The sequence below is a fragment of the Dermacentor andersoni genome, chromosome 9 (genome assembly GCF_023375885.2).
Source record: "Dermacentor andersoni chromosome 9, qqDerAnde1_hic_scaffold, whole genome shotgun sequence".
In the NCBI taxonomy this organism is placed as follows: Eukaryota; Metazoa; Arthropoda; class Arachnida; order Ixodida; family Ixodidae; genus Dermacentor; species Dermacentor andersoni.
The window spans coordinates 51559704-51572724 of record NC_092822.1 but is presented as its reverse complement, the minus strand read 5'-3'; the positions used below and the strand labels follow the sequence as shown (position 1 = coordinate 51572724).

Sequence of the window (13021 nt, the reverse complement as noted above, 5' to 3'; positions counted from 1 at the left end):
TGTATGACAGTTACTTTAAGTCTATCTTATGTATAACTGACGACTTTGTTATCGGCAGCTGTTTCTCAACAAAGCTCTGTATTACAGGCCGGGATTTTTCGTGTCCACGTGTGCGGTGCTCACACAAAAATATGGACCAATCTCGGAGACAGCGCAAAGAAGCGGGAAGCGCACGGTTTGCTGCTCCTCCAAAAGGCAGCACATGACGTCATCAAGAGACATCCCCACCTGACGAAGACGTCATGTTTGACGGGATGACCTCATTGTATTACATTATCAGGTGATGTCGCCACGTGACGATGTCATTCTTCTCCCATATTCGAATTACAGTCCGAAGCTATCATGTCTGCAGCTTGTGCGTAAGTCGTACTTTACGAAATGTCTGACGCAATTTAGTTCGAAAAAATTGAATTACTTAAGTGCGGCAGGGTGCCTAGAGGAATCAGTAGGTATGCTGTACTTCCGCACACGCGCATGCGTGCGTGATGTACGTCACTTGTGGTGATGGTACTTGCATAACGTAGGAACAGTTTCACTTCACCTCCCCATTTGGAGGTGGAATGGAATGGAATTAGAATGGAGGTGGACCTTTTATTTTTAAGCGAAACAACTGTGGGTCCAATCTACGTGTAATAACTTCTGGCTGGAAATGAATAATGCAGTAACTGATACAAAATGAAGGAGCGCACTCTCCTTCTAAGATATTCTCAAACCCACGACCAAGCTAAAAATAATTATGCTACTTGTTCATATGAAGTAATGTGTGTCTCAGTTTGCAGGAGCTCGACGCGTAATGACGTCATCACATACCGGTGCGCTCCTGGCCCGTGTATCGTTACCATGCCACACACGACCCAAACGAGAAGCAGCTCACGCCGCCCTCTCGTTCATATATTTTTATGGTGTATTCCCAGTCTGGTCAACAGTGGAGACAGTGTACGTAGACGGCAAAGGAAACCGCTAACGACAGCTTCGAGCCAAAGCATTGAAAGGTGCCTGGAACCGCCTAGACGACGATCGCAAGATACCTCTGCGAGGTGAAGCCAGGTGGCGTCGACAGGAAGACGCTATGGAAAGCATATGATATTTATGAAGTTTAAATCTTTTTGCGCGTGCGAATGGTAAAAAAAAAAAAAAAACAACCACCTAAAGAAAGAACCGTCTTTTGTGCAGGATAACGCCTACGCTCGCCGCCGGAACGGGCGACTAAGAGCTTCGCTGTTTAAATCACAGCTTCGGTTATTCGAATAAGTCGAATAAGTGACGGAGCCGTTAGCGCAGCATATAGCCTCATTCTTTTAGGCCCTTCGTATGGCGTAAGTGCGTTATTTAACTAATTGAATTTATCGAAGTAAAGTGCGTCAGACAATTCGCAAAGTTCCCTTAAGCCCAACCTGCAGACACAATAGCATCGGACTGTAATTCGAATATACGAAAAACACAATTCTTTTACGCGGAAACTTTAGCACAAAGCCTTCTAGCTGCCGTTTGTTTTTGTGTGAGCCAAATCCCGCACGCGGACATGAAAAATACCGACCATTTAGAGGTTAACAGTTTGGCTGTAAAACACGATTTGACTTACACTAAGCGCATAGGAACCCGTGACTACGCGTTCTTGTGCGCAGACGACCTTGCCATCGAATTTCTAAGCATTCTGATAAGAAGTTCAATTGAATTCTGGGGTTTTACATGCCAGAACCACTATTTCATTATGAGGCACGCCAAAGTGGGAGACTCTGGATTGATTTCGACCACCTGGGGACCTTAACGTGCCTCCAATGCATGAGACACAGGCATTTTTGCATTTCACTCCCATCTAAATGCAGCCGCCACGGCCGGGATCTGATCCCGCGACATCGTGCTTAGCAGCGCGAAACCGTAGCCACTAAGCCGCCATCTTGGTTGCACAGCACGTAGCACTGTAGCATGGTGCAGTTAAGTGGACTGCACTGTGCTTCTGATACCTGACATAAAGTCGCACCTACCGGAGACCTCCGGTCACATGTACGGAAAGCACGCCATCCCACGAGCCTTCAAGAGTATACCACTGCGTTTTGTCTAGAGGAACCTTCTACACGCCAGCACGTCTCCAGGCTTGTACAGTCCGGCCTACCCAAAGCTCTGCTCCAGATGTCCGGAATCCTGCTGGACCTGCAGCCCGCCTCTGGCCCTGCCCTTTTCTGCCGTCCTAATTCTTTCTTCTTTATTTTCCCTTTTTTCGCTGTTTTTCCTCATGCTCAGTGACCTAATAATGAATTGGACGAAACACGAGACGTCACATGCCACAAGCCAATGCAGACAGGTATTCCGACGTTCATTCCTGTCCCCTACTTGTAATGATATACATTTTCTGTTGGCTTACCTCGGTTCTTATTTTTCAACAATTGGCTTTTCCTCAAATTACACTTTGGGTTTATACCCCTCTTCATTTAATTTTGATTGGCTTAAACCTGCTATACCTTGGTGGTGCGGGTTTCCCTCATCTTCATTTAGGTTATTCTTGCAATCTGAGGGGCTCAAAAATACGCCGTAGCTGGCATAGTTTCGGAATTCGGTGCTGTCTTGGCGAAGACGTCTTCTTTGATGAATGCAGCTTTTTTGCGCAGAAGACGAGGACGAAGGAGAGGCTGGGGCACACGAGCGAAGAGTTGCAAAATTTGTTGTAAGCCTGTGCTCGTGTATGTCCTCATCTTGTGCGCAAAAAGCTGCATTCATGTTTCCAACATGCCCAAACAGCCACCTTAGTGGTCTTCTTTGACGTCCTTCTCAGTGTTGGAATGAGAATGCCGGCTCAGCCGTCTACTTTGCCGTCTACGGCGAGTATCGGAAGACAGCGTTGGTAGGAAATCGTATTATACGACAGCATCGTTGCTACATGGAGAGAGAATGTGATGGCGTCACAGTGACGTCGACCCCACACCGTTCGGCATTTTGAGACCAATCTGAGCCCGGAACTATATTACCATAATCGCTTTAGCAACCTTCAGACTTTCCGAGTGTGATCATTTTATGCGCGAAATGCATGTGGTAAAGTTCAACTTTGCAATTATGTACGAGTGCTCCTTTAAGACAATTAACTCAGTGCGCTCAAGCGTTGCCCCCAAAGTCGATCGCACGGACCGTGAGGTCCAGCAGGCCACGGCTGGAATGGACAAGATGTCACGAGCGAAATACCAGTGCGGGTGTCGCGGCGATCTGTATTACGCTCGCTATTCTTATCACCGTTTCGAAATTAGAGGACAATTATGCCAGCCGTTCTCTCGCGCTTACATGCACCTTGCGAACCTTTTACGAGCAACCTACGTCGCCGCTCGCGTGTCTCCAGCGTCCTTAAGCAGGGCTGCGCGAAGATTGAGCGCGGACTTACACGCATACGATGGACAATCCCAGCGCTTCGAAGAACGTCTGCAAGAAAAGAAGCGATAGAAATGTGCAGGATTATGGGATTCTGAACCGGGTTTTATTGGACAAAATGAACGTGAATTTTCCCCTCGAGTGATAAAGCCAGCTCTCAAAAATTACGTTGCTAAAGGTGCTGCTTTCTGCGACGGCCAATTTCCTCACCCAAAACGCTAGAAAAAGTTTATTGCACGCGACAGGGACCCAGACTACACGTTCGATGAGAAAAACGGTACAGAAAATTAATTATACTTAGTTATTACTATTTGCATTAAATGGGTAATAATTCTGGTAATAAGGTGCACACCGGAGCATCTGACACGGGAGTCTAACATACGCATCTATTAAAGTGTATTTCACGCAGTTATCGTGTCGGTTGTTCTAGATGTAATCGTGTTTACTTGCTGCGGAAACGTCGCCCACAAAGAAGACTTCGTTTGCCACCATCACGGGGTTGGCTTTACACTTAAGAGGTGAAGATGTTATACAATGGACTAAGTATACTGAAAGACGAGTTTTTTTGCCGCAAGTTAACAGACACAAAAGGAAGACACATAAAGACAACACGCGGGCAGCACTTCCAGCTGGTCCAACTGGTGAGCTAATGGAAGCTTACTATATAAAGAAAGAAAGGTTCAAATTGCATTAGCGATACATCTATCGTGCTCCACAAATACGAAGCAAGATTGTTTGACCGCTGGGTAACGTAGACTTGTGAACAGCTGGCGTATGCGTGTATGTGTATATATATTCATGGGTCACATCCCAAATTAAACCAGGTGGAAGTGCTGCCCGCGTTGTCTTTATGTGTCTTCTTTTTCTGTCGGTTAACTTGCGGCAAAAACATGTCTTTTAGCAAGCACTAACTAGGCCAACAAGCAGTCATGTTGCGACTAAGTATACATAGCCGCACTTTATGCGCCTATAAGGGTGTTAAAAGATTTAGTGCACACACTGTAAAGAAACACCCTTTCTTGTCCCTAAACAATATTTATCTATCTAGCGTACTTTCCCTCTCTGTAAGGTTGCGCGCCCGGTGCTTTCGGTCACGAATTGCACGAGCGTTATCAACGTTGCAAGGGGCGCAATAAGTTACCGCGCTGCGTACTTTTGCTCAGATTTTATTTTCGGCTGGCGCAGTGTGACTTTATGAACAATTGGAAAGTGTTCTAAAATGTACTGGCATTTACGAATCTTCGATTCGAAGACGGCATCGGTTAGGACGCTATTCGATTCGTTATTCGCAAGTTTCGAACATTGGGACACATCTACAGTCATCTCGCTTCCGCATCCGCCACCGCATTTCGCGCGCTTCTTGAACATGACACCTCTGACACGCTGCTGCAGTTCTTGATCGACGACGACGAGCACGCGGAACTCGACTTGCAGCGGCGTACGCAGCAACACGGCGGTTTACGTTTGGCATGCAAGCTGCTCGCACGCTGCCATCAGAGCACCACACGAACGGTTTCTGCTCCACGGTAAGCGCCGACTGTAGTGGTTCGTCGCAGATCCCAGGAGAACCGAGAGCCTTACAATTCGAGGCGTACGGAATTATGTAGCCAACGAATCGTGTGGCCAACAAAAGAACGACGATTCGGTTACTTACCGGTGCTTCTGACAAGCTCAAATCGCGCAGTTTTGCGCGAAACAAGAGCGCTAATGCGAAACCAATATCGCGTGCAACCTGCCAACAGCGCTTTGAAAGGATGACAGTGAAATAAGGGAGGAAGCACGTGACCTTGCCCGAAGTCGTAGCAGGCAAGAGCTCCGATACATCATCTGCCAGACTGGGATATGATGATTCAGCGACGTCGCGCCTTGCGTAGGCGTTGCTAAATTACGCTTGATGACAGCTAATGATGGTTCGCATCGAGAGGAGGCAGTGTCATCAACCACGTCTACGTGCGAGGTCTACCAAACGTGACACTGTTTAATTGCATCAGGTACTTACACAAAGCAGCGGCATCTACGTTGGCGTTTAGGAAGCGGTAAACAACTGCTTAATAATAAAAAACGATGGAGTAGGAATTTTCTTCTTCGTGTCTCGCGCCAAACCTATAGACATAAAATCACCAGCACGTCGATGATTTCACGACACTTTCCCGCATTTCGGCCGCTTCTGGGCAGTAAAAGTACTCGGAAGTACCCAAGTTGTCTTGAGTGCAATTACTATGGCGTTCTTCTTTGCAGTTAGAAAGCACACTCTCCTGGAGAATAAATTTGAATAGACTACTATGACGTCACAGAAACCTGGAGCGGGGGCTCGAATGTAAGACCACCACGTACCATCAATTTCTGGTTTTTGGCAAAACACGATCTGAAACAAGGACTTAGCAAGCCTACGATTGCACTAAGACTAGGGTTTTTATCCAACGTCATGCAATGTTTGTACTAATCCAGCGTAACTTGACATTTCTCTCTGTTCAAGTCCCTTTAACTTTGTTCATATCATCTATTGCATTCCATCTTTCGTTGGCTGCCACGTGACTTCCGAGCAAAGTTCGTGCGACCTCCCCCCCCCCCCCCCTCCCCCTACCTCTCGGTAATACTTAAAAAAAATTAAATTATGGGGCTTTACGGGCCAAAACCACTTTCTGATTATGAGGCACGCCGTAGTGGAGGACTCCGGAAATTTCGACCACCTGGGGTTCTTTAACGTGCACCTAAATCTAAATACACGGGTGTTTTCGCATTTCGCCCCCATCGAAATGCGGCCGCCGTGGCCGGGATCCGGTCCCGCGACCTCGTGCTCAGCAGCCTAACACCATAGCCACTGAGCAACCACGGCGCGTATCGGTAATACTTACGAACAGAAAGAGCAGGATGAAGTTGATCGGGAAGGTGCGCTGCAGGTCCCCGCAGCAGCTAAGAACAAGCAGCAGACCGAGGCCTGCTAAAAACCTGGAAGTAAATAGGAGAAGGGAGTGTAGCGTGGTGACGTCGCACGGCAAAAGCCTTCGGGTCGAATTAGCAGCCCACCTGTTTCACCACACAATAAGTGAACCGTTTCGCGAAAAGCTTCTATTGACGAAAACCCCCTAAATTACGTGAACTGTCACTTTCTTTACGAACGCTGCAGGTTCCGAAGACGGATTTCTCTCATTTTTAATATCGCCTGCGACAGATGGCAGAATTGCGCCCCTTTCATTTGGTGCAAGTCATGTGTGCCCCATTACTCGGATAACACATCTAGATGTCGAGCCGATTGCCTTTACATTTATTCATATGAGTAGGCGTGTAGGCGTGAGTGGGCGTGAGTAGGCGTGTTGCATGCTGTAGAACGGAATGGCGGCAATATCACTCGTCCCTCTGCCAGCCCGCTCTCACCTTCTACGACAGTCTTACATGTAGAAGAAACGTTAAGCTAGCGCGAATTTCGATATGTAACTACTTAATAAACTCTACAATACATCTCTGTTTCGCATAGATTTGCCCTGCACTAAGTCAAGGAGGTTTGTTTAGAAAATTTCCACTCTCAGACGTGCTGCAGCGATCAGACGAAGAGATAGCACAGGAAAGTGTAATAAAATGTCATGGCAAACAGTAAGACGGTTGAAGTCAAGCTTTTCCGTACAACTTTTCGGGAGCAAGATTAAACACAAGAGCTTTAGCTCCAATGCCACTTTTATATTCAAGTACGTCCGAAGTGCAGAAACGCTTGTCTAAATAACCGCTGAATCGATTTGAATTAAATTTGTCGCATATTAAAGATCGGGTTAAATTCTAGTGACTGTTCAAAATGGAATTTCAACTTATGGACTGAATCCTTTTATCTATATTGCCGGAAATTGATAAGCTTGTAAAACATAGAAGCAAGACGTTAAGGAATAGCAACTCTGCAGTAAAAACAGGCTTTGCAGGAGGATATAGGTTGGGCTTCTTTCAAAGTCATTGAAGCGCAGAGCAAGCTGAGTTTCAGAGCAATACTGAGGAACATGGATGAAAATAAATGTTCGGATAAGGTCCACAAATATCTGCAGAAATATCTGCAGAAATATCTGCAAATACAAATGAAGGAAAAAGTCATGAAAATTAGCAACTATGAACAAGGTAACTGAAAGTGCAAATAAAGTGACCAGGAGTCGTAAAACAGCAAGTGAGAGAAACAAAGAGTGTAAATTGGACGCAATAGATGGAGACAACAATGTCAATAGAGATTTACAAAGACGGCAAGAAAGAAAGCGGGAGGGAAGAATCTGATAACGAAAAGGACAGTGCCTTGCCTTTTGAGGCCCGAGCTAGTTGCCGAAAAAGATTATGCGCCACAGAATGAAGAAAATGTCTGCTACAAAAAAATAATAAAAAGCACGGGAAGGGCTCAGCACGTCGTAATTTAATGCCAAGGTATTCACCTAGCGAGACCGGTAGGAAATGTCCACCTTCCAAAGGCGTTGGGATTCAAAGAAAATGGAAGGATTCACTCGTGAGCACTTTAGAATATTGATGAAAAAAAAAGCAGGAAAAAGTTTGACAGAACCGCAGTCGTTGCAAGCGTAGGTATGATCGACAATATGGTGATGGAGGCTTCCGATACGAAAGATGGAGATCGAATAGGCAGAATGCTAGGGGGTGATAAATGCAGTAAAACATGAATGAAATAAGTAGGCAAGGCGTACATTCGTCCCCGCACCGTTCTAACGAGAATGCCAATCATCATCATCATAGAATGATGGCTTCGTTCCTTTGATTACGCGTAACCTTCTAGTCTCCTAGCGTATAGCCCAATCTGTAAAAACATTCGTCGCAAGGAGGAAACGAGCACCGGTGTAACCTCGGAAGCCGCATTGCGAAGTACACGGTGCCGGCGTGTACGGCTGGCGCTAACCTCCAAAAGCCGCAGCGGTGCGTAGATGCTGGGGCCTAGAGTTCACGTAAAAACTCGTTCTACTTACGAGATAAGACTAATCCAGCCATTCATCTTCGCAAACTTGTTGAGTTCCGGCCTGCGAATGACAAATAAGTTACTGCTTAACCACGTTGGTACCACGACCTCTGTGCGGACTGTCTTCATTGCCCCAGCGCATCTGGGCTACATGTTAGACACACGAGACACTCGAGACAAGCTTAAAGATGGAAGTGTAGCCACAACCAAAATGGTTCCCACTTAAACTGTTTAATTTTATGCACGCGAGAATTCATCATCATCATCATCATCATCATCATCGTCGTCGTCGTCGTCGTCGTCGTCATCATCATCATCATCATAATCATCATCATCCTCATCATCATCATCCTCATCATCATCATCGTTGGCCTATTTCTATGTCCAATGCAGCACGAAGGTCTCTCCCAGCGATCTCCAATTGCTCTCGTTTTGCTCTAGTTGAATCCAACTTGCGCCTGCTAATTTCATAATTTCACCACCCCACCTAACTTTCTGTCGTCCGCGACAGTGCTACCTTTCCCTTGGCACCCATTCTGTAACCCTAATGGTCCACTGGTTATCTACCCTATGCGTTACGTGACCTGCGCAGCTCCACTTTTTTCTCGTAATGTCAACTATACTGGCAGCTATCCCCGTTTGCGCTCTGATCCACGCCTGACTTTCCACGCATTGAAATCCGCATTACCTGCCAGTGCTTACAAATACGTACTTTAGCAAGTAAGCCAATCGAACATGATAAAAAACTGGCCTTAGCACATACGTGCGACAACCATTGTTGAATCATCATTTGATCATCCCATGATCACCTTCAGTTTCTCATCTTCAGTATGGTAGTTATTTCCGTGTTATTAATGGAAACATCCTGATGTCCTTGAAAAATACCCAGAGTGGCTTCACAGCGCTAACATGAACTTGCAGCGCTAACGTGATCTAATTGCTTGCCCTCTGTATTTTGCTTCCCGTCCTTTGACGTTCATTAAGTTGCCCTTATAGGCGGCGCATGTCTATTGTATACGCATTAAATGACCTGTCCGCGTAGCTTTACATTGGTGCCTACTGGAATTTCTTTATGCAATGATATATGAAACCAAGCAATACTCTATTTCGACAGCGACTAAGGTGATTTGAATAAAACTTAGTCCATTTAAACGGAGGAATTAAGTTCAACCGATTGTGGGCAACAAAGATTTAATTTAGGGCTAAAGTTTCTTTCAGGCAATGCTGTCGAAATTCGGTGTAACAAAATTGGAGCACAAATATTGAAATTCGTAACTCTACGAATCACAGGTATATCGCTACTGTTTACTGCCATTTGTTAGATCAAGCTATCAGGACAAATATAATTTTTGAGTTCAGAGCTTAATTGTAGTTGTAACAATGCTTACGAGCGTTTCGCAAGAGACATACTCACAAATTATAGGTATATAATTATAGCGATGCATGTTACGTAATTGTCGGCCACTTTATACGTCTGAATAGCGAAAGCTCACAGGGCTGCGATATTTCTTGATTAGGTTACATAGTCGTAAACTTAGTGCTTCAGTAGGAATTTTTTTCGAATTTTCCACTATTTATGTGAAAAATTGACCAAAATGAAATAAATAGTCTCCATAAGGTCGGAAGACTATCTTCCTTCTTTTATTAAGTTCGGCGCATTGGATGCCGAGCCAAGCAATTTCTTTGTTCCTGTGCATTTAGATATGAGCTCGACAGATAAAGTGTGCCACCTAATCTTATCTAAGATATAAGCTGCGTGCGTGTGCTTTCCAATAGTATCACCGCGACAGTCTCCCCACGTGGCGCCTATCATTTCCCGTTCCATCGCTTCTTGGGCTGTCCTTATCTTGCTGCGACCCTTGAGAAGGGCGCGCGGTTATCACACTTCTGAATTCCGCCTTGAGGAAGCCTGCGATTCGTTATCTCGATTTTCATCAAGTAAGCTCTTGTCTCTTTCCTGAAGGCCACCGCGGCATCATCCCTATAAATCGCAAACTGGGTAGCGCAGCTAACGCAGAGTTCTTTTTCTGATGTTACCGGCGGCCAGTTTACGCCTAGAATCTCTCGAAATGGTTTTGCTGCCGCCGGCTCCCCGTCCGTTGTCGCTCTCGTGCGATTACGCGAGATCCCATCACGCATTCGCTGAAACTAATGTAGGCTGCCCAATTACCCTTACAAAGGATAAAGATAACGTTGGTATTATTTGATTGGAAGATATTTTTTTTCTTCTGAGTGTCGCTTTTATGTTGCCACAATAGTTGCTGTTCGATATAGAACTCAACGCTTTTCTTTTTAATATGCATCATTATATTCGTTTTTTTCTTTGTTTACGAACACTCAGGTACGCAAAAAAAAAAAAAAAAAAAACAAATGTGTTAACGGTGTTGCTTACTTACACAAACACAAAAGCAGCGACAAGGGCCGTTGTGAGCAGCAGCTGCACGGAGAGAATCGCGTACACTTTCCGGATGAAACCTGCGTAACAAAAAAAAAAAAAAAAAGGAAGCTCATGAATAGGAATGCTTCGTCTGACGCAGCTATGCTCGAGACACAACTTAGTATTGGAAACTATGTACGGTATTATTTTTTTTTGCTTAGCAGAAGCAGTTCTTTATGTCACTGCATTCTATGATATCGCAATATTTGTTTCATTATTATTTTATTTTTATATTATTTACAAACATCTTACAGGCCTTCTAGAAGGTGTTGTGTAAGGGGAGAAGTACGTTAACATATTCGTAAGGAATTTGGAAGCAAACAAAAAATAAAGCATCAGTACGATATTAGCAAACGCAACATTAAGAGCAGCAACATTAAAAACAGTAAACACAATAACACGTTTACAAAACAGCATTATAATCATTTTGTCTGTAGCAGTATGGAACATTCATACGATAATAGCAACTGCAATATCAGAAAAAAATAACGAATCAGGTTCACTGAAATCCTTTGATTAGCTTGTAGAGAAATGCAGGAAAGAAAAGAAAAGAAGGCAAGACGTACTAAACGGTTGAAATGATACTGATCGATTACAAGATTGCGAAAGACAGCGTTCCATAAACGGACCGCACGGGGCAAAGCTGAAAAATTAAAGGCCTGTGTAGTATTACCATAAATCGGGGTGTAGCTGAACCGATTGTTAAGTCTTTGAGACGTCGAGGATGCTTTTCTTTCAGGTTTGATACGGATAAGCCGACTGTGTGAAGGAATCCATGAAATAATAACAGAAGGGAAATATCACGGCGACTGGTTATTGGCAGCAACGAAAGGCCGAGTTTTATTGGGGTTAGACTTGACTGATTATCATAATTTGTTTGAATGAAATGGCTAGCGCTATTCTGCATGCTCTCAAGGAATTCCATGACGTATATTTCATGATGAGACAATAGACAAGAGGCGAACTCAATTTGTGACCATACAATAGTTATGCAAGCCAGTTTTCGCAGTGGAGAAGGCGCAGCTCTTAAGTTGCGGCGCCGGAATTCTAATGATTTGGAGGCGTTAGCTGAAATGGAGGTGACGTACTTGGTCCACGAAAGATTGAGCGTAAGGAGAACGGCAAAGTACTTATATTCTGTCGTGTAGTCGACTATATTAGAATGGAACTGATAAGAAAAGTGACATTAGAATGGAACTGATAAGAAAAGTGACAGTTAACAGTTTTTCGAGAAAAAGGAAACTACTTCGCGCTTAGACACGTTTAGCCGCGTGTGCCACGTAGCACACCAATCACTGTACAAGATGATTTGGGATGGCCACGTGATCTGCGGAACCGTTAATCGAATGGTATACAATGCAGTCGTCGGGAAATAATCGTACAGCAGAGGATATATTATTCGGTAAGTGGCTTATGTAAATTAAAAAAGTGAGTGCCCTTCCACACTGTGAAGAAGGATAACCAGCGAAGCGGTACTGGGATGCCTATATTAACAACTATCTTGATTTATACGGTTATCGCTACATTGATTGAATAAATACGTATAAACGTAACTTCGTGGTTTTTTCAGCCTTTATTTTGTCCGATTTGTTATCACAGTAACCGTAGCGTAGTGGTCGCTGTGGTACACCGCGATCGGTTGTACCGCTGTGCTAAGCACGTTCTCGCCAACGGTTGAATCTATACACGACCGGTGACTCGTGGAAGGGACATTGCCGTCCATGTGGCACTCAATTCCAAACCGTTCCAACAGGAAGGACACAATCTACTTGCCATCGGGGTGCGCTAGGTAGACGTGGGAACACTGGTGGGAACACTGTTGCGTTTTATTATGCTTTTCGACCCTACAGGGGAAGCGAAGCAGCGCCACCATCCCAAGCTCTATATATAGCCATGCAGGTCATGCGTCATGACGTGGTCGATAAGACGACAATGTTCAGAGCGACCGCCGCGACCGGTGGCATCACGCGGAAATGGTAATGCAGTTTATACGTAGATGGAAGATCACAACATTCAGAGCGACAGCCGCGTCTTCTTCTTGTAATCATCTCGGACACATTTTTTTTTTATTCAAAGATCCTAGCCATATAGAGCTTCACTGTAAAAGAGGTCCCAGTACACTGCCTCGCAGTACACCGGAGGTAACGTCAGACAGGGGAGAGGAAAAGTTGTCAACAACAGTGAACTGTTCGCGATTGCAAAGAAAATTACGAGTCAATGATAGGGTTAGTGAGTCGAGTTTAATCGCAGAGAGCTTTGATATCGAGCGACCATGGGCTACGCGATCGAAGGCTTTCGAA

General features: G+C 44.9%; 1 protein-coding gene across 1 annotated transcript in view; it reads right to left on the bottom strand.

The window, feature by feature from the left end:
• The window catches only part of LOC126528531 (protein lifeguard 1-like), a 49934-nt gene that overhangs the window by 22910 nt on the left and 14003 nt on the right, over positions 1-13021 (bottom strand). Inside the window, exons 3-6 of the mRNA XM_055069084.1 lie at positions 10681-10759; positions 8295-8345; positions 6210-6303; positions 3368-3405 (exon numbers count right to left, since the gene is read on the bottom strand). Of these exons, the coding sequence (XP_054925059.1) occupies positions 3368-3405; positions 6210-6303; positions 8295-8345; positions 10681-10759 (262 nt within the window). The remainder of the gene's footprint in view (positions 1-3367; positions 3406-6209; positions 6304-8294; positions 8346-10680; positions 10760-13021) is intronic.